This window comes from Perognathus longimembris, chromosome 20 (assembly GCF_023159225.1).
Source record: "Perognathus longimembris pacificus isolate PPM17 chromosome 20, ASM2315922v1, whole genome shotgun sequence".
Taxonomy (NCBI): domain Eukaryota; kingdom Metazoa; phylum Chordata; class Mammalia; order Rodentia; family Heteromyidae; genus Perognathus; species Perognathus longimembris.
In genome coordinates, this window is record NC_063180.1 from 19,181,424 (window position 1) to 19,201,454 (window position 20,031).

Genomic DNA, 20,031 nt, shown 5'->3' on the forward strand with positions numbered 1-20,031 from the left:
GGAGGAGCTGGCATACCTGGCTATGCTGAGACAGCGCCAATTAACAGCTCCCAAAGACCTTGTCAGTGGCTCAGTTCATCCTGGACCTGAGGCTGGGATTTCCCCTCCCTGGCCCTTGCACCTTCCCAAGCCGGCCCCCACTATCTTCCTGGGACGGGAACCGGGGAATGGGCCAACCTGGCACCCGGCAGCAGCGGCGCAGGTTTGGGAATGGAATCCCCTGGCTCTGGCCGGGGTGCCACCACGTGTGTCAACCTATGCAGGAGAAGAAGGACCCGCTCACCCACTTCCACATGGACACCCTGCTGATGACCACGCATAACCTGCTTTTCGGTGGCACCGAGACGGTGGGCACCACGCTGCGCCATGCCTTCCTCATTCTAATGAAATACCCCAAAATTCAAGGTACTGCCCCCCTGCCAGCTGGCCCTGAGTCCTACCCACAAAGCGCTAATGGCTGAGGCGGCCCAGCCAAACCTGCAGAGTCCACACCTCCTACTCAGGATCCAGATCCTGCCCTGGGTGCATGGGTCCCACCTTTGAGCCCCTCTCCCAGGTCTTCGAACAGCTCTGCCCAAAGACACGCTTCACTAGAGCCACGCCCACCCAGAGCTCAAGCCCCACCTCTAACCACGCCCTCTGACCATATCTTGGGTCCCACCCATAGCCACGCCCCCACGCTTCACTAGAGCCGTGCCCAGACCACACCCACCCAGAGCTCTAGCCACGCCCTCTGACCATATCGCTCAAGTCCCATCCGTAGCCACGCCCCAGTCGCTGACCAGTCTCTCTCCCTACCCACGCCTCCCAAGGCCCAAGACACAAACCCCCTCCATTGTCTTGCCCCCCCCTCCAACAAAGACCTCTCTGCAATCCCCCACCTCCCTAGGCCCAGCCTCTGGATGGATCCCCAAGTTCCTTTCCTGCCCCTCCAAGCACACACCCTCCATCCGCCGTAGCCATCCACCAACCTGCCCAGTGCTGGAAGCCCCACCCCAAACCCCAGCAGCAGCCAGAAGTCCCGCCCTCACAGACCAACCCTCCAGCACCCGGGCTCCAAACTGCTTTTTGCACGCACTAGCTCATCCTTGCACACACACACACCAGCAGGGGCCCCTCTGTGCACCTTGCACACACCTCGTGCCCCGCCCGCCTCCCCCTTCTACCTCCAGCCCGCGTGCAGAAAGAGATCCACAAGGTGGTGGGTCGCTCACGGCAGCCCACGCTGGAGGACCGCAGGGCCATGCCCTACCCTGACGCTGTGATCCAGGAGGTGCAGCGCTTCGCCAACGTCATCCCCATGTACCTGCCGCACTGCGTCATCAAGGACACAGAATTCCAGGGCTTCCTGATACCCAGGGTGGGCTAGGCCTTTGGCCCACGGACTTCTCACTTTTACAACTGGCCATGGGCACCCTAGGCCTGGACACCAATGCCCTAAGGCCTTAGCAACAATGTATCCCAAGCCCTAGCAACGCACACGTGAAAGCCTTAAGTCTACAACATCAGCCCCTACCCAGAACCCCATTTCTCACCAGAGTGCACTAGGGCCTGTCCTTAACCCCACACCCACAGGCACCTCCTTCCTGGGGCTCCTCATCTCTCCAATCCCCAGGGTTTGAGACTTAATCCTAAAATCCCTGGGGCCCAGAGTCCTATCCTGAGACTTCTCCCCTTCCCAGGAGTTGAATACCTGCTTACACGAGGCAGGAGCGTGAAGACCCCATTCCCACCCCACGCTCACCCTTGAATGCACAGTCACTCTCTCCCAATTCTAAAGTACCTTCAAATCTATGCCACTAGGTGGCACAGGTGTACTTCCAGATTTGGTTCTTTATTTTGGCTCAATCTCTATAGAAAGGAGAAAAATAATAAATGGCATACTGACTAGTGTGTGCCAGACGCTGCCTGAGAGGAATTATGAGGAAGGTGGTTAAGAGCTGGGATCACAGCTGCTTGCCCAGAGGGTGTGCACCCCACCTCTGTCCTCTCTGTCCTGTCTGTGTGATCTTGGATTTGTTGCTTCCCTTCTCTGATCCTCAACTCCCACACCCATCAAAATGCAGATACTGAGTCAGGCCCTAGTGGCTCAGACTTGCAATCCTAGCTTTTTTTTTTTTTTTTTGCCAGTCCTGGGGCTTGAACTCAGGGCCTGAGCACTGTCCCTGGCTTCTTTTTGCTCAAGGCTACCACTCTACCACTAGAGCCACAGCACCACTTCAGCTTTTTCTATACATGTGGTGCTGAGTAATTGAACCCAGGGCTTCATATATACGAGGCAAGCACTTTACCACTAGTCTATATTCCCTACTTACTAATCCTAGCTTCTTAGGAGTCTAAGATCTAGAGGTTCACAGTTCAAGGCCAGCTAGGATAGAAAAACCCACCAGACCCTTAGCTGTAATTAACCAGCAGAAAAAAAAAGCCAGAAGAGGGCTAAGAATGTGGCTTAGTGGTAGAGTGCTTGCCTAGCATGTAGGAAGCCCTGGGTTCGATTCCTCAGTACCACATAAACAGAAATAGCCAGAAGTAGCACTGTGGCTTAAGTGGTAGAGTGCTAGCCTGGAGCAAAAGAAGCTCAGGGATAGTGCCCAGGCCCTAAGTTCAAGCCCCAGAAGTGGCAAAAAAAAAAAAAAAAGTAGAAGAGCTATGGCTCCAGTAGTAGAGACCCAGCCTTGGGCAAAAAAGCTAAGTGACTGCTCCCAGAAGCTGAGTTCAAGCACTAGTCACAGCGCACACATGGATGCACACACACACACACACACACACACACACACACCACACACACACACTCAATGCCCAGAAATTATGGCTTGCTGAAGAACAGAAAAATTAGCTCTAACACTGTAAAGGTTTGAACCTGGGACATCTGTGCTTTGAATTTGCATTTGCTCCATTTTTCCCAGATCTTCCTACCTCAGGTTTTTCCTTGAGAATTTAGGGGTGAGGTGCAGTCCCTCACCCCCTTACCTCCTGTTAACTCCTCTGCCCCTCCCTTCCCCACCCTGCAAGGCGCAGGCTGTGCCTGGGGGAGCCTCTGGCCAGAATGGAACTCTTCCTCTACTTCACCGCCATCCTGCAGCGCTTCACCTTGCAGCCGCTGGGGGCACCCGAGGACATCGACCTGACCCCCGCTCAGCTCAGGGCTGGGCAAAGTGCCCAGGCCTTTCAAGTTGTGAGCCTGTGAGCTGGGTGGCGGGTGTTTGTCTAGGGAATGTTCTGCCCTTCTCCTCCACTGTCTGTTCCCAGTCTGTTCCTGTCTGGGATTCACGTTCCCTTCCCCTGTCATCTTAAATCCATCCCATACCTTTATCCACTGTGAGTTCAGAGAGAAACACTAGGGGATAGAAGTACATCTCCTGTGCACAGGACCTGCAGGATGCATTCTGTGACTTGCTCTCTCCTGAAATTTCTGTATCATTTCCAAACAAGTTATCTTTTTTTTTTCTCCAGTCGTGGGTCTTGAACTCAGGGCCTGGCGCTGTCTGTGAACTCTTGCTCAAGGCTAGCGCTCTACCACATGGGCCATACACCATTTGCGGGTTTTGAGTGGTTAATTGAAGATAAGAATCTCATGGGGGGGCTGGGAATATGGCCTAGTGGCAAGAGTGCCTGCCTCATATACATGAGGCCCTGGGTTCGATTCCCCAGCACCACATATACAGAAAATGGCCAGAAGTGGCGCTGTGGCTCAAGTGGCAGAGTGCTAGCCTTGAGCAAAAAGAAGCCAGGGACAGTGCTCAGGCCCTGAGTCCAAGCCCCAGGACTGGCAAAAAAAAAAAAAAAGAATCTCATGAGGAACTTTTTTTTGCCAGGGCTGGCTTTGAACCCCAATCCTCAGATCTCAGCTTCCTGAGTAGCTGAATTAACAGGGGTGAGACATCGGCACCCAGCTACAAGTTATCTTTATACTAAATTATGACCTGTCTTTGCTGAATTAAATGACACTGATATTGCCCATCAGTGGTCAGTATGGCTGTCATTAAGAAAAAAAACAACTAGTGGCACTGGTGGCTCATGCCTGTAATTCTAGATACTCAGGAAGCTGGGATCTGAGGATGAGGGTTTGCAGCCAGACTGGGTAGGAAACGCGTTAAGACTCTTATCTCCAGTGAAACACCAAAAAAAGCCAGAAGTAAGAGAGTGACTCAAGTGGTAGAGCACCAGCCTTCAGTGAAGAAGGTCAAAGACAACACCCAGACCTTATGTTCAAGCCCAAAGACTAGAACACACACACACACACACACACACACACACGCACACACACACAGAGCTACAGAGGTATCTAGTGCCTGAGCCACCAGCACCTGACTAGCAATAGATATTGTAACATGAAATAAGAAGTACAAGGGGGGGCAAGGGTGTGTGTGTGTCTAATAATGTTACCTGCAGTATAGAGTTCATGAAAACTCCTAGCCAGGAGCCTATACTCCTAGTTACTCAGGGGGGCTGAGATGTGAGGATTCTGGTGTAAAACCAGTCCGGGCAGACAAATCTGAAAGACTGTTTATCTCCAATGAACCAGCAAAAAGCTAGAGGTACAGGCATGTCTCTGTGGGTAAAGTGCCAGCCAAGAGCAGAACAAAAATAAATAAATCTAAGCCAAAGCACAAGGTCCTGAATTCAAGTCCTGGGACTGACATTTAAAAGCAAAAGGAAAGCAGCTGAGCTCTCTGCTCCACTCCATCAAGGAGCTGCCAACTCCAGCTTGGGGCCTATCCCAGTAGAGGCAGGGGCCCGTGGGGGGCAGCCACCACCTCTGACCCCCAAGTGCGCACAAGTGCGCGCGCGCACACACACACACACACACACACACACACACACCATATCACTTCCCAAGATGGTGGGAGCTAGGTCCGGGGATGACACTGCTCCCAGTTCCCTCCGGGCATCTCTGCAACCAGCCAGGCTGGGCACCGGGCACCTTTGAAGCTAGCTCCAACATGGCACTGGGCATCTGGAGCCCCGTCTCTGGTGACTCCATGGTGGTAGGGGAGGGTGGTCTTCCAGCTTTTCCCTTTCCTCAGCCACTGGCTGGAACCCCTGTGACCCGAGACCCACGCCCTCCATGGGCCAGCCACACCTCGGTGGCCTCCGTGGTGGTTGCTTCACCCCTCATGCTGCCTGAAATGCCATTCATGACTAAGGTGGGTGAGAGGGTTGTCTCTCCCCACATCCAGACTTCCCTGGGTCCTCCTTTGTGCAAAGCCCCCCTTGCTTTACACCAAGTCTTTTTGCCATGGACCTCCCCAACTCCCCCTCAGAACATCTTCCTGGGAGAAGGGGAAGCAAGGGGAGTTTACAGAAATCCAAAGGGTGAGTGGGGGCCCTGCCCCAGGCACAGCTCCCTCTGCTTTTCCTCCCTCAAGAAGCATTCCCGGAGGGAATGGATGGAGAGGGGCCAGGGGAGAACGGAGAGGCCAGGCCCAATGTGGGCACTGCACCTGGGGCCCAAAACACTCAGGGAAGAACTGCCCACCCTCTGAAGAAGTCTAGGGGGGCCCCACCTCCTAAGGTCACAGACAGGTTGGGTCTGGGTACCCAGCCTTTGCCTGGGTATTCCCCATCAATTTCCCACCCTTGTCACTCTGCAGTCAGGTAAGTGTCACCCGCAACCCCTGCCCCACAACCAGGACCAACATGGAGCCTCCAACAGAGGTAGGGAGATCCTTTGGCAGGTCTTAGGGACAGAGATGCCCTCAGCCAAAGGTCGCAGAGCAGATAGGTGGAAGATGCTCACACCAAGTAGGAGGCAGAGGACGTGTTCGCCCAGCAGAGGGGATGGGCATCTGTCCACGTGTCCCCACAAGGCCACAAAAAGCCCAAAGGTTTGTGCATCACCAACTGATCACTGTAAATAAAGTGCACCTGCTTTCTCACACACACACAAAAAGTAAAGCTGAAAAAAAAAAGATTTGAGTGAGGATGTAATTTCAACTCCTGAGACAATACTGCAACCTATACAATTCCATTGGTGTGTAATTTCCACCCCATGGCAATAGAAAGAAAGAGACTCCTGTGGAGTAGATGGAAGCTTCCTGGTTCACTGACTCAGAGGGAGAATTTGAACACAGAGCTTGCCTTGGTTTTTCTACAGTCCTTCAGTGCATCACTTCCACTGCTACTGTGATATTCATTACTGCCACCTTGCGGGAAAGAAAAATCGTGTCAGAGGCTCTGACTGACAGCCTCAGGCCTGAGCCCCATGAGCTTGGCTCTTTCCAGAGCTTTCCAGTTCTGCAGGCACACCAGGGGCATCAGTGGCAAAGTAACCCAATCTCTCGTGCCCTGGGTGTGTCATAATACAGGAGAGTAAATAAGTCCCAATACTTCCAGATTTTCAATGGGGGTTTAGGTTCTAGTACTGGCTGCTTTCACTGCCTGGGCAGGACAAGGACACAGGAGAGGAGCCATTAGTGTCACGTGTCACCTTTCATAACAAACAAGGTCATAGCATGGTCTGCCATCCCTGAACACAGGAGCAAATGGTGGGCTTTTGATTTACACAATGAATCTTTGCAGGCTGTCTAGAATGGAAAGAGAGGGAGAAAGGAAGGAAGGGAAGTAGGGAGGAAGGGAGAGGAAGGAAGAGAGGGAGGGGGAAAAATTAAAATGGGGAAGAAAGAAAAAAGGGAAGAAAAGATGGGAGGAAATGGGGAGGGAGGAAAACAGGGAAGGAAGGCAAGAGAAGGGAAGGGGAGGGCAAAGGGAGGGGGAAGGTGGGGAGGGAGGGAGAGAGAGCACTGTAAGGTTCTGCGAAAGGAGACTGCCTCACGGTTTAGGCAGAAGTGCTTATCTGGAAGGAGAGCACACTGCTGGCCTGCACTGGGAGACATGTGGAGAGAGAAGAGGGAGCGGCTTGTGGGTGAGCGGGATTATATAGGGAAAGGCAGTCCACGTGACCACAGCGGATGTGGAAGTGATCTCAGCGCCTGGAGAACCTCTCACTGTCTGAAGGGGGCATGACTGGGGCAGTTCAGGAGGTGCCCTCATTGGGACCTCAGACTCTGGGGTCACTTGCTCATTCACAGTCATGTGGTTGACAGGTGATTTCTGGTAAGGCTATGAGCTGTCTTTCATGAAGAGGAAGGGAGGAGGAAGCTGTTCTCCTGGGCAGACCTAACATTCCAGCCTTTAGATAGTTATAAAGGGGTGCCTATGTGCCAATTCTTTCTGGCGACTTCTTGTTGGCAAGGTGCAGAGGTTCCTAGGTGGTGAGCACATGTGTGGGTCTTTGGATGAAATCTAAAAGAAATCTTATGAGAGGGCACACAAACGGCAGAAGGAAGGGCAGCCACTCATTCTGGGTGGAAAAAAAATGGATGACTTAGCTAGTTCCTATCTCCTGTGTTCCAGGCAGTCTTGGAGTTGGTGGAAAACGTCCCTCGCTACTTTTGACTGATTAACAACTGGCGACTGGGTAGAGGAGGACATGGTCAGAAGCTGGGGCTGGATTGGAGTGGTTGAGGGCCAGGTAGAAGGCCTTAGGAGATGTCTCAATTATAGACATGGGAGACGGGGGGATGGGGGGGTGGGGGGGGAGGGCACACAGGCAAACTGTCTTGAGTCTAAGACACACTGTAAGTTCCTGTCCATTTAGAAGAAAGGTATGAACATTAGATAGGCATGTTTATTAACTATTTTATATTGATCTCCCAGCTCTGGTTAATTTTGAAAGGGCAAGCACAAAGTGACTCCATTTAGAATGTGACACCATTCCCTTTCACTGCTCTCCATGATCCCTCATCACCAGGACTAGCTTTGTCCCAGGAGTCTAGGTGTTCCTGGTTGGGATCTCTTTTGTCAGTCATGGGGCTTGGGCCTGAGTGCTGTCCCTGAGCTCTTTTGCTCAAGGTTAGTGCTCTACCACTTCCAGCATTCTGCTGGTTAATTGGAGATAAGAGTCAAACAGGGATTTTGCTGCTCCAGCTGGCTTCAAACCACAGTCCTCAGATAAAATGAGCCTTCCTCCCCTTTTACTCCCAAATGAAGCAACAAGGAGATCAATAGAAATAATTTTTGTTATTCATGGGGCTTGAACTCTGGGCCTAGGCGCTGTCCCTGAGCTCTTCAGCTCAAAGCTAGTGCTCTACCACTTGAGCCACAGCACTTCTTCTGGTTTTTTGGTGGTTAATTGGAGATAACAGTCTCATAGATTTTCCTGCCCTGGCTGGCTTTGAACCAGAATCCTCAGATCTCAGCCTTCTGAGTAGCTAGGATTAAAGGCATGAGTCACCAGTGTCTGGCAGAATAGAAATAATTTTTAAGTGGGACTTGTCAGGTCACTGGAGGGCTCACAGGTGTCAAGAATAAACCACCAGGGGCTGGGGATATAGCCTAGTGGCAAGAGTGCCTGCCTCGGATACACGAGGCCCTAGGTTCGATTCCCCAGCACAACATATACAGAAAACGGCCAGAAGCGGCGCTGTGGCTCAAGTGGCAGAGTGCTAGCCTTGAGCGGGAAGAAGCCAGGGACAGTGCTCAGGCCCTGAGTCCAAGGCCCAGGACTGGCCAAAAAAAAAGAATAAACCACCAGATGCCAGGCCACTGGAAGGCTTACAGGTGCCAGGAATAAACCACTTTCCTATCAGGAAACACCATCTGCATCAGCTGTTCCTAGAAGCACGAGCCCTGAGACTAACTGAAACCACTCAGACTTGCAGAACAAGCCATGTGCTAACTTCCACCACTGACCAAACTGCCTTTTTCCCCTGTCATATAAACCCTACCTGAGCCAGGCCCAGGCTCAAACTCTCTAATCCCAACTAGAGGGTCTGCAACGCAGCATACGGGAGTGTACCCTAACAAACTCTCTTTCAATCACCTCCACTTCTCTCCGTGGGCTCTCTCCTCGCCTAGAACCTTTCAGGACTTACCTGGAACTCGTTAAGACTTGACCAATAAATACTTGCAAGAGGGGGCTGGGGGTATGGCCTAGTGGCAAGAGAGCTTGCCTCGTATACATGAGGCCCTGGGTTTGATTCCCCAGCACCACATATACAGAAAACGGCCAGAAGTGGTGCTGTGGCTCAAGTGGCAGAGTGCTAGCCTTGAGCAAAAAGAAGCCAGGGACAGTGCTCAGGCCCTGAGTCCAAGGCCCAGGACTGGCCGGAAAAAAAAAAAATACTTGCAAGAGTTATTTATTCCTCTATGGATCTGACCAAATGCTGCACAGGACAAAATCTACAATGACAAAACTCAATTTGGAACAGCAACTGACTAACTGAATTTAGCACTTTAGGGTCATACTTAAGATTGAAACCATTGTTAACCAGTATCCAGGGCAGCTTACACACTTGGGAAGCAGACATTAGACCCGGAAAAATGCCATTGCAGTTAAAAGGTGCTCACTTAAAAGTCCATGATGTGAAGAAATTCTTACTACCCAAATTCTTTTCTTTCCAAAGGGAGCCATTTTTAATTCCCTTTCCAAAGTCTTTCTTTAGTAACTTCCCCCCCCCCTTTTTACACTCCGTTTGCTTTAGTTTGCATTTAAAATAACCTTTTAGAAAACTTTTAAACTAAAATTCCTCTTTAATACAATATAATAATCCTTTGAAATATTTGATAACACTGAAATCTGATCATCTTCTTTAAGTTTAAATCTGCCTATTTTTTTTCCTTTTGGCCTGAGGAGCCAGTTAAGTGGTTACAATTGAAGCCAAAAAGAAACTAATTTCAGGAAATATCAGTACCAAGAACATCAATATTTAAGGCAAGGGGCTGGGAATATGGCCTAGTGGCAAGAGTGCTTGCCTCGTATACATGAGGCCCTGGGTTCGATTCCTCAGCACCACATATACAGAAAATGGCCAGAAGTGGCGCTGTGGCTCAAGTGGCAGAGTGCTAGCCTTGAGCAAAAAGAAGCCAGGGACAGTGCTCAGGCCCTGAGTTCACCACCTAGGACTGGCAAAAAAAAAAAAAAAAAAAAAAAATTTAAGGCAAAGCATGTTAGTTTTGTAGAAAATACTTTTTTTTACACAATGATGAAAGATTTTATGTATTAAAATGAGGTTGTTTTGAACATGTTCCCATCTACACTCATACACTTATGCACAGAATTTTTAAAGTGTGCTTAGTTTTAAAAGAAAATGAAAATCAGCCATAAATTTTCTGGTATTCCGTTGGCAAAAGACATTTTTGCCCATTGTGTGGTAGAACCACATAGTCAATGCCAGGAAAAAAAAAAACAGGCAACATCAAACAAAATACAATGCAAACCTCAAAACACAAAATTTTAAGTGAACAACAATCAGAATTTCTTACAGATAACCAACATCTAGATAGCTAAGAACAGACAAAGTATGTTTACACATCTTTGCTAGCAAAGCACATTAGATGGGCGGGCCTCAGTTTCCAGGGCCTGGGAAAGAGAGGTGGAAACTTTGCCAGCAAGGCACATTAGCATATAAATCGATCATGGACTACTTCCTGGGTGGGTGGAGGAGTATGGTTGGTGGAAGGTGTGGTCATGTGAGGCTAGACCCTTAACCAACCACCTGGCCAGATGGTGAAGTTCTGGACAAGTCACAATGGTAAGAAAACTTGGTGGAACTTTGGGTAGTAAGCAAGAAAGCAGATGATCAGACAGACAAGCAGGAAGGACGGGGCACTCTCCAGCAGAATGTGGGTGCTCTCAAGGGAAGACAGTGAAAATGACAAGCAAAGAGAACAAAGGAAAACCCAAATGTATGGAAACTCTGACCATTTTTACCTTTGCCTTGGAAGAAATTGTCCAAATCTTGCAATATTGTGGAGTCAAAAGCATTGTATTCAGGTCAGTGATCATAGTTATCGAATTGGTGCTATGATCAAATTTCTAAGCAATTAAGTTTTTAAATTTGCAATTGTCAATTGACACAGAGGCCAAATTTCTAAGCAGATAAGTTTCTTTTGGTTTTAGATCTGGTGTCAAGCCCAGAATGGCTAACCTTGGAGAGGGAACTTGGGCGTGGGAAGGGGGGAACCCCAGGACCCAGCCTGCCTTGCAATCTCAGGGGCACAAACCAAAAGATTAGGCCATTAAGCCTGAGTTTCTAGCCCATCAGGCATTTTGGCTTGAGTAGAAAACTATCTAAAGAGTGAAGGAGCCATTCCTGGCTGGGAGAGATTGAAGGGACCCCACTGGAATAAGAAACATGAGGAGGAAGTCTGGTGAGGAAATGGGAGGGGGGTGCAGGGGGAGAGCTGAATCTCAGAGGATTTAGAGGGAGGAGTCTGGAGGACACAGAGGGGAGGTGTCTGGTGAGTGTAAAGAGGTTATGGATGGAAGGTGTCCCTGTCACCCCAAGTCTCTTTTAGAGTGAGAATCAGATTTCCAATTCAGGCATCCCCAAAGCAGGAAGTAACCAGCCAAGGAGGAACAGAAGCCTTTGACGTGGGCCATCAATAAAGACAGCAGATGCAGGGCGCCGGTGGCTCACACCTGTCATCCTAGCTACTCAGGAAGCTGGGATCTGAGGATCGTGGTTCAAAGCCAGCCCGGGCAGCAAAGTCCATGAGACCTATCTTCAATTAACCACCAGAAAACCAAAGTAGTTCTGTGCCACAGGTGGTAGAGTGCTAACCTTGAGCTGAAGAGCTCAGATACAGTGTCCAGGCCCAGAGTTCAAGCCCCACGAACTACAAAAAAGAAAAAGACAGCAGATGAACATAGAGCCTGTAGATAAAAGTCATTCACCACACATAGAGAGAGGAGACAGTGTGGTGAATACTCAACAAGCAGTGGTAAAGGCAAAAAGTCCCAGGTGGGGTTCCTCTGGCTTTCAGCAGTTTGGTCAAGGAGGGGCAGTCAGGAGGCAGATTGACCCTCAGAGAAAGAAGAGAGGATCCAGCGGTTCCTGACACTATCCCCTCCCGGATTTCGGCACTAGATATAAGGTTCATCGAATGGAGACTACCACATGGTTCAGGCAGAAAAGGTTCATTGTGAAGGAGAGCAAACTGTTGGACTGCATGAGGCAGAGGCATGTGGAGAGAGAAGGTAAAAGAGAGAAGATGATGGGTGAGAGGGATTATAAAGGGAAAGGCGGTAGGTATGACCACAGCACATGCAGAAGCGATCACAGAGCCTGGGAACCTCTCACTGTCCAGGGGAAGTGTGACCTGGGCGGTTCAGGGGGTAACCTCAGCAGATGAGGAGGTGACTCGGAGTCTGGGGTCCTTTGCTCACCACAGTCAGGTGGTTGACAGTAAGGTGATTACTAGTTTCATACAGGTGATTTCTGGTAAGACTGTGCACTGTCTTTCACAAAACAGACCTAAAAGGCATAAGCACAGATTTATCAGGAGATGGATGGGAGGGAAACAGAGTGAAGGAGAAAGAATGCCAAAGGCTCAAGAACCAGAGGAAGAGGTAGAGAACCAAATAGAACCCACAGCTGAGACCCGACTTGCACCCTCCCCACCCCACCCCTGCCATAGACAGAAGCCAAGTGAATTCGCAAAGCATCTCAGAGACAAGCAAGCCCTAGGAGCTGGAGAAACAAAGACTAGCTATGAAGGAAATGGAGCTGTGGCTCAAATGGTAGAGCTCCAGCCTTGAGCTAAAATAAAGCTAAGGAACACAGCCTAGGCCCTGAGATCAATCCCAAGGACACACACACACTTGTGGGAGGAAAGAGAGAAAGAGAGCTATGGAAGCTCAGCCTCCTAGACACAAGAAATCCAGGGAAGGAAATAGCTTCCCCAAGATCACTGACTAGTAAATTGCAGAATTGGCCTTGAACCTAGAGAAATAAAAACCAAAGTAAACAAAAGGCCAAAAGAGCCAGGTATTGGTGCCTCAAGCCTGTCATCCTAGCTACTCAGGAGGCTGAAATCTGAGGACTGTGGTTCAAAGTAAGCCTGGGCAGGAAAGTCTATGAGACTCTTATCTCCAATGAACCATCAGAAAACGAGCAGTGGAGCTATGGCTCAAAGTTGTAGAGAACTATTCATAAGCAGAAGAGCTCAGGGACAGTGCCCAGGCCCTGAATTCAAGCCCCATAACTGAAAAAGAAAATTGTCCCGTGAACTCATTGCAGCCCTGGATCTGCTCCTGTCAGGCTGGCCTCCTTCTGCAGTCACACCCCACAACCCCACAACCACACCCCTCTCCCAGAACCCAGCCTAGAGCAGAAGCCTCTGCCCTGATTGGGACAAATATCTATCACTGACCACAGCTGGGAGAGCCCAGCTCAGCCTGCTGGCTAGGGGGCCCCAGGTGAAGGAGGGTTCCAGGCTGGGGCCCCCACCCCCATGACTGCTGGCCCAGGGCATGGTGGGGAGGGGCGAGGATGGGGTAGGGCAAAGGAGGGGTGCAGATAAAAGCTACCAACAAGTCACCACCCCTCAGATCTCCCAGTTACCTCAGTTGTGCACAGCAGGTAAGGGAGGGGCAGGGAGGAGGAGGGGTGACTCCCCAAAGCTGAGGCTGTGGGTTCCATATCTCCCTCTCCCCAAGCCTACCCGTGAGGTTTTGGGGAATCAAAGTGTCTCTGGGTATATGTTCTGCCTTTGTGGCTCCTCTAAGTCTGTGTGTGTGTGTGTGTCTGTCTGTCTGTCTGTCTGTCTATCTGTCTGTCTGTCTGTCTCTGTCTCCTCTTTGTCTCTTGCAGTATCTCTCTGGGAGTTTTGTTGTTGTTTTTTTCTGTTTGTGTTGATTTTTGAGACAAGCCTGGGATTGTGGTTGTTTTAAATCATTGTACTGCTATCTCTCCTCACCTCCATCTCTTCTGTTTTGTTTTGGAGCTTGAATGCTGAGCCTGGGCGCTGTCCCTGAGCTCTTAAGCTCAAGGCTAGCTCTCTACCACTAGAGCCACAGCGCCACTTCCAGTCTTCTGGTGGTTAATTGGAGTTAGGAATCTCTCGAACTCTCCTGCTCAGGCTGGCTTTGAACCGCGATCCTCAGATTTCAGCCTCCTGAGTAGCTAGAATGACAGGATTGACTCACAGTGCCCAGGTCTCCTTTGTCTTTCTCTAGCTGTCTCTGCCTCTTTCTCTAGTCTATGTCAGCCTGTCTTTCTGAATCTCTCTCTCTCTCTCTCTCTCTCTCTCTCTCTCTCTCTCTCTCTCTCTCTCTCTCGATGTGGCTCAATCTCTGTGCTTTGATTTGTCTACTCACTGGACCTATAGTCTGTATCTTTATAGACAGATTGATAGATGAAATAGAATAGATGATTAATAGAAGATAGATAGATTCGGACATTCATCTAAGAATAGAAATATCAGTGTCTCAGGGCAGCTCCATGGTTCTCATCCTCATCTCTGTCTCTCTGTATTTGTAACATCTCATCCTCTATTGTGTGCCCACACTCCTCCCCCTTCGCTCTGCTCCTCTCCTCCTCTTCTTTCCTCTCCTCTGGCCTATCCCTATCTCTGCTTCAACCTCCTTTCTCCCTCCGCCTGCCCCCACTGTCAGAACCCAAGGCTGGAAGACTCCAGAAGGAGAGAGGACAGAGAGGGCCCTGCTCTCATCTCCCGGTGTTTTGCAGACCCAGCAGCTGCCCGGGCATGGATGGTGTGGGCACCGTGGTGCTGCTCCTGCTGCTGGCCAGGGTCTACCTGCTCCTGTCCCTTGGCTTTCGGAGCAAGGGCAGGCTGCCCCCGGGCCCCAGGCCTCTCCCGGTTCTGGGGAACCTGCTGCAGCTACCCTCCCGAGATTTGCTGACCTCGCTCACCAAGGTGCAGGGCGAGCCCTTGGGGGATAGGGAAGGGGGGGAAAGAGCCCCTGTGACCTCCTCCTTCCATCCTCAGCTGAGCAAGGAGTATGGCTCCGTGTACACCATGTACCTGGGCCCCAGGCGTGTGGCGGTGCTCAGCGGGTACCACACGGTGAAGGAGGCGCTGGTGGACCAGGGGGAGGAGTTCAGTGGCCGTGGAGATTACCCAGTGTTTTTCAACTTCACTAAGGGCAATGGTAAGCTTCCTCCCTCTCCTCCATTCCCCAAGCTTTCCAGACCCCCAGTCACCCCAGGACCTTGAATGGCACCTCATCCCCATCCCCATTGCCATCCAACTCCTGCGTCTGTGCTTCAGGCTGGCACTCTACCACTTGAGCCACAACTCCGCTTCTGGGTTTTTTGGTGGTTCATTGAACAGAAGAGTCACACAGACTTTCCTACTCAGGCTGGCTTTGAGTCATGATCCTCAGATCTGGGCCTCCTGCATAGCTAGGATGGCAGGTTTGAGCCATCAGCACCCAGAGGACATGTGGTCCTTAAAGAAAAGTCAGGGTGTCCAGAAGTGGGGTAAGGAGAGCCCAAGGCCCAGTGGGACCTCAAAGAAGCCACCTCGACCAGGCTGGAGGGTGAGGATGGCTTCCTAGAAAGAGGCTGGGTCCCCTTACAGCAAACACCCACAACTTCCCACTTGTACAACCAGAGATGGGCCACCAATGCCCTAAACATTAGCAACAGTGTACCCCAAGCCCTAGCAATGCACACCTTAAATCTACAACGTCAGCCCTTACCCAGGACCCCATTTCACGCCAGAGTGCACTGGAGCCTGTTCCTAGCCCCACACCCCTTTCCTACGAGAGGTACCTCCTTCCTGGGACTCATCTCTTCAATCCCCAGGGTTTGGGACTTAATCTTAGGAGCCCTGGGGCCCAGAACCCTATCCTGAGATTTCTCCCCTTCCCAGGAATGGAACATCTGGTTGCACAAAGCAAAGGGAGGGGACCCCATTCCTTCCTCAGACACTACTACACACACCAGCATCACTGGGAAGCCCAGATGGAGTCCAGTGTCCTACCCTCACCCCCTTTCCAAGTCCCCAGGAACTCCAGGCCTGTAAAGTGGAAATGTCAGCTTGCTAACACTAACCCCTCCCCATCCACACAGGGCACCGACGTCATCACCCTCCTTAACACTGTGCACTACGACCCCAGCCAGTTCAAGACACCCCATGAATTCAATCCTGAGCATTTTCTAGATGCCAACCAGTCCTTCAAGAAGAGTCCAGCCTTCATGCCTTTCTCAGCTGGTGAGCATATGAGTCAGTCTTTTAAGCCTTAGGGTTTCTCTTGGTTTTGTTGCTGATGCTGTTGCTGCTGGTGGTGGTGTGTGTGTGCCAGTAACTGTGGTTTGAACTCAAGGCCTTGTGTTCTAACTTATTTTTCCCTCAAATCTGGCACTCTACCACTTGAGCCACAGCTCAGCTTCCAGCTTTTTGCTGGTTATTTGGGGATAAGCATTTCATGGACTCTCCTGCACGTGCTGGCATTGAAACACGATTGTCAGATCTCAGCCTCCTGAGTAACTACAGCTCAGCACTAGTTATAATTTTACTCTATAATTTCACTCGCTTCTCTATCCCACCCCACGCTCACCCTTGAATGCAGTCACTCTCTCCCGATTCTAAAGTACCTTAAAATCCATGCCACTAGGTGGCACAGGTGTACTTCCAGCTTGTCTCAATCCTGCCTTTAGCAGGAAAAGTTACCATTTCCTCTGTAGGGAGGAGAAAAATACTCAATGACCACATTGACTAGTGTGTGCCAGACACTGCCTGAGAGGGATTACCAGGGAACTGGCTACAAGCTGGGCTCACAGTTGATTGCCCAGAGGGTGTGCACCTCACCTCTGTCCTGTCTGTGTGATCTTGGATTTGTTGCTTCCCTTCTCTGATCCTCAACTCCCACACCCATCAAAACACAGATAATAAGTCAGGCCCTGGTGGCTCACACTTGTAATCCTAGCTATTTCAGAGGCTTAGATCTAAAGGATCACAGTTTGAAGTCAGGTAGGACAGCAAAGTCCCCGAGACTGTTAGCTCCAATTAACCAGTGAAAAAACCTGGAAGAGCTATGGCTCAAGTAGTAGAGAGGCAGCCTTGAGTAAAAAAGCCAAGTGACTGCTCCCAGGAGCTGAGTTCAAGCACTAGTCCCAGCACACACACACACACACACACACACACACATACACACACACACACACACAAACATACACCCAATGCTCTGAAATTATGGTTTTCCCAGACACAAAAATTAGCTCTGACACTGTCAAGATTTGAACCTGTGGCCTAGGAATGTGGCTTAGCGGTAGAGTGCTTGCCTAACATGCATGAAGCCCTGGGTTCAGTTCCTCAGCACCACATACACATAAAAAACCAGAGGTGGAGCTGTGGCTCAAGTGGTAGAGTGCTACCCTTGAGCAAAAAGCAGCTCAGGGACAGTGCCCAGGCTCTCAGTTCAAGCCCGGGTACTGGCAACCCCCCCACCCAAAAAAAAAATTTGACCCTGGGACACTGATGCTTTGACTTTACATTTGATGTCAAGCATCTCCTTATCTCTGAGTTTTCTGAGAGTTTAGGGGGCAAGGTGCAGTCCCTTACCCCCTTACCTCTCATTAACTCCTCTGGCCCTCCCCTCCCCCACACCCACAGGGCGCAGGCTGTGCCTGGGGGAGCCTCTGCCAGAATGGAACTCTTCCTCTACTTCACCACCATCCTGCAGCGCTTCACCTTGCAGCCGCTGGGGGCGCCCGAGGACATCGACTTGACCCCACTCAGCTCTGGGCTGGGCAATGTGCCCAGGCCTTTCAAGTTGCGGGTGCTCCCCCCGCTGACACCCCCACACCTGGAAGCCTGGCCTGTGAGCTGGGTGGCGGGGTGTTTGTCTAGGGAATGTTCTGTCCTCCTCCTCCACCCGGTTCCTGGCTGGTTGTCACATTCTGTTCCCACCATCCTATGTCCATCCTGTACCTTTATCCACTGGGTTCAGAGAGAAACTAGGGGATGGAAATGCATCTCTTGTGCCCTGGTCCTGAACAATACTTTTCTTGGAATTTCTATATCATTTCCAATCAAATTATCTAATAGATTCTAACCTCTCTTAACTAAATTAAAGACAGAACAGAAAAAATGACATCGGTGTTGCCTGTCACTGGTCAGACTGACTCATTAGGAAAACAAATTCATTAAAGGCATGAGCCTATAATCCTAAATACTTGGGAGGCTGAAACCTGAGGATCAGGGTTTAAAGCCAGCCCAGGTAGCAAGTCCATGAGAGTCTTATCTCCAATGAAACACCAAAAAGTCATTAGTGGAAGTGTGGTTCAAATGGTAAGCACCAATCTGATCAAAACATTTCAGGGCCAGGCACTGGTGGCTCACATCTATAATCCTAGCTACTCCGGAGGATAAGATCTGAGGATCATGATTCAAAGTCAGCCTGGGCAGGAAATTCCATGAGACGGCACCAATTAACCTTCAGAAAACCGGAAGTGGCACTGTGACTAAAGTGGTAGAGCGCTAGCCTTGAGCTGAAGAGCTCAGGGGCAGTGCCCAGGCCCAGAGTTCAAGCCCAACCACCACCAAAAAAAAAAAAAAACCTCATGGACAGGGCACTGAGTTCAAGACTCAGAACAGACACACACACACACACACACACACACACACACACACACACACGGACTCACACACGTCTCAGTTGCTTCCCCCCAAGCAACTTTTGGCTCATGATCCTGAACAACGCCCTACATCTATCATCTCCCAGATGTGTGAACCCCCTCCCTCCCCTGGCTCCTGTCTGCACCACTGCATCTTTCAAAACTTTTCAGTGGGGCTGGGAATATGGCCTCGTGGCAAGAGTGCTTGCCTCGTATACATGAAGTCCTGGGTTCGATTCCCCAGCACCACATGTATAGAAAATGGCCAGAAGTAGCACTGTGGCTCAAGTGGCAGAGTGCTAAGCCTTGACCTAGCCTTGAGCAAAAAGAAGACAGGGAGAGTGCTCAGGCCCGAGTCCAAGGCCCAGGACTGGCAAATAAATAAATTTTAAAAAATGAAAACTTTTCAGTGGATGCCACTGTGCTGTGGGAGGGGCCCAGAATGAGTCACAACCTAGAAGGTGGGCTTCTCACCAGGCCAAGTGCCCAGAGCTAGCAGATCTGCATGCTGGTGACAGGCGGGATTTGGGGTTAGGTTGGGATCTGGAGTCTGCACTCCCCCTCCCCAGAGGGTCCAGGCCTGCCCTATGCCCCTACACTATTCTTTTACACCCCTACAAAGACTCTGGGCTGCAAAAGATCTAGCACGGTACCCCATGCCCTCAATGCCCACCTCCTGCTCAAGGTGTGCATAGGCTTTGAGGGTTCTGTGCCCAGTTGGGGCCCAGAGCTCCAGCACCAAGAACCAGCAATCCCAGAAACTGAGAAAACATCTTCCATGGCCTCTTCAAAAGTCATGGGGCCACTGTGGCTCAAGTGGTACAGTGTTAGCCTTGAGCAAAAAGAAGCCAGGCTCATACCTGTAATCCTAGCTACTGAAGAGGCTGAGATCTGAGAATCACGGTTCAAAGCCAGTCCAGGCAAGAAAGTCCATGAGACTCTTATCTCCAATTAATCACTAGAAAAACTGGAAGTGAAGCTGTGACTCCAGTTACAGGGGACTAGCCTTGAGTAGAAGAGCTCAGGGACAGCACCAAGGCCCTGAATTCAAGCCCCAGGCTGTGGGGTTTGAGGGATGCAGCACAGCAGTACACTTATCCAGCTCACACAAGGGCCTGGATTTGGGAGAGAGGTCTTAGGCCAGGAGTGGTAGCCCTCACCTATAATCCCAGCTCTGGAGGCTATGACAGGAGATGTGAATTTGAGGTCAGTCTGGGCTATACAATCTGAGGATGGTGTTCAGTAGTGCTGTGCTTGCCACAAAAGTAATGCCTAGCAATGCAAAACTAAACTTTAGATGGCACACTCACTGAGCACAGGACCTGCTTCCCCTCCTCCCCCTCTTGTATCTACCTGCCCACCAGGATCCCACTCAGATCATTTCTTCAACTCCTCTAACCTGGTAAGTCCCAGATGAGGCCCTCATGCCCTGCCCTAGGTGGGGGCAGCCCTGGGGTGCAGGGATTCTCACCATGCACACATATTCACCGAAGACAGATGTGCCCAGGTGCTCGGAGATCTTCCTCTTCCTTCCAGCCATCCTGCAGTGCTTCTGTGGGCTCCGTGGGAGCACTGACCACATTCACCTCACCCGCATTGTACTTCCAGCTCAGGCTGGCAGCCCACTGAGGTAGGGCTCCGCCTGCCCAGCCCCCCTGGC

General features: G+C 50.7%; 2 protein-coding genes across 3 annotated transcripts; both read left to right on the forward strand.

The window, feature by feature from the left end:
• Positions 1 to 152: 152 nt before the first annotated feature.
• Positions 153 to 20,005, forward strand: LOC125338948 (cytochrome P450 2F2-like). Its single transcript, XM_048329979.1, is given in 6 exon segments — positions 153 to 405; positions 1,173 to 1,360; positions 15,825 to 15,966; positions 17,368 to 17,391; positions 17,394 to 17,681; positions 19,980 to 20,005. Coding segments are annotated over 6 exon segments (906 nt in total). The 5' UTR covers positions 153 to 167.
• Positions 13,052 to 15,001, forward strand: LOC125339010 (cytochrome P450 2F1-like). 2 transcript variants are annotated; one of them, XM_048330065.1, is made up of 3 exons: positions 13,052 to 13,204; positions 14,475 to 14,664; positions 14,737 to 14,999. In XM_048330065.1, exons 2-3 carry the CDS (start codon positions 14,494 to 14,496, stop codon positions 14,962 to 14,964), a joined length of 399 nt encoding a protein of 132 aa, XP_048186022.1. In that variant the 5' UTR covers positions 13,052 to 13,204; positions 14,475 to 14,493; the 3' UTR covers positions 14,965 to 14,999. The 2 variants fall into 2 exon arrangements, with proteins under 2 accessions (XP_048186022.1, XP_048186023.1); XM_048330066.1 differs by lacking the exon at positions 13,052 to 13,204 and adding an exon at positions 13,281 to 13,367 and having other exon boundaries at positions 14,737 to 15,001.
• Positions 20,006 to 20,031: the final 26 nt, after the last annotated feature.

Bases quoted from the DNA above. Each gene is read 5' to 3' on its own strand.
- LOC125339010 (XM_048330065.1), top strand. From the start codon at position 14,494: ATGGATGGTGTGGGCACCGTGGTGCTGCTCCTGCTGCTGGCCAGGGTC. The intron at 14,665-14,736 runs GTGCAGGGCGAG...TTCCATCCTCAG, and splicing joins TGCTGACCTCGCTCACCAAG to CTGAGCAAGGAGTATGGCTC.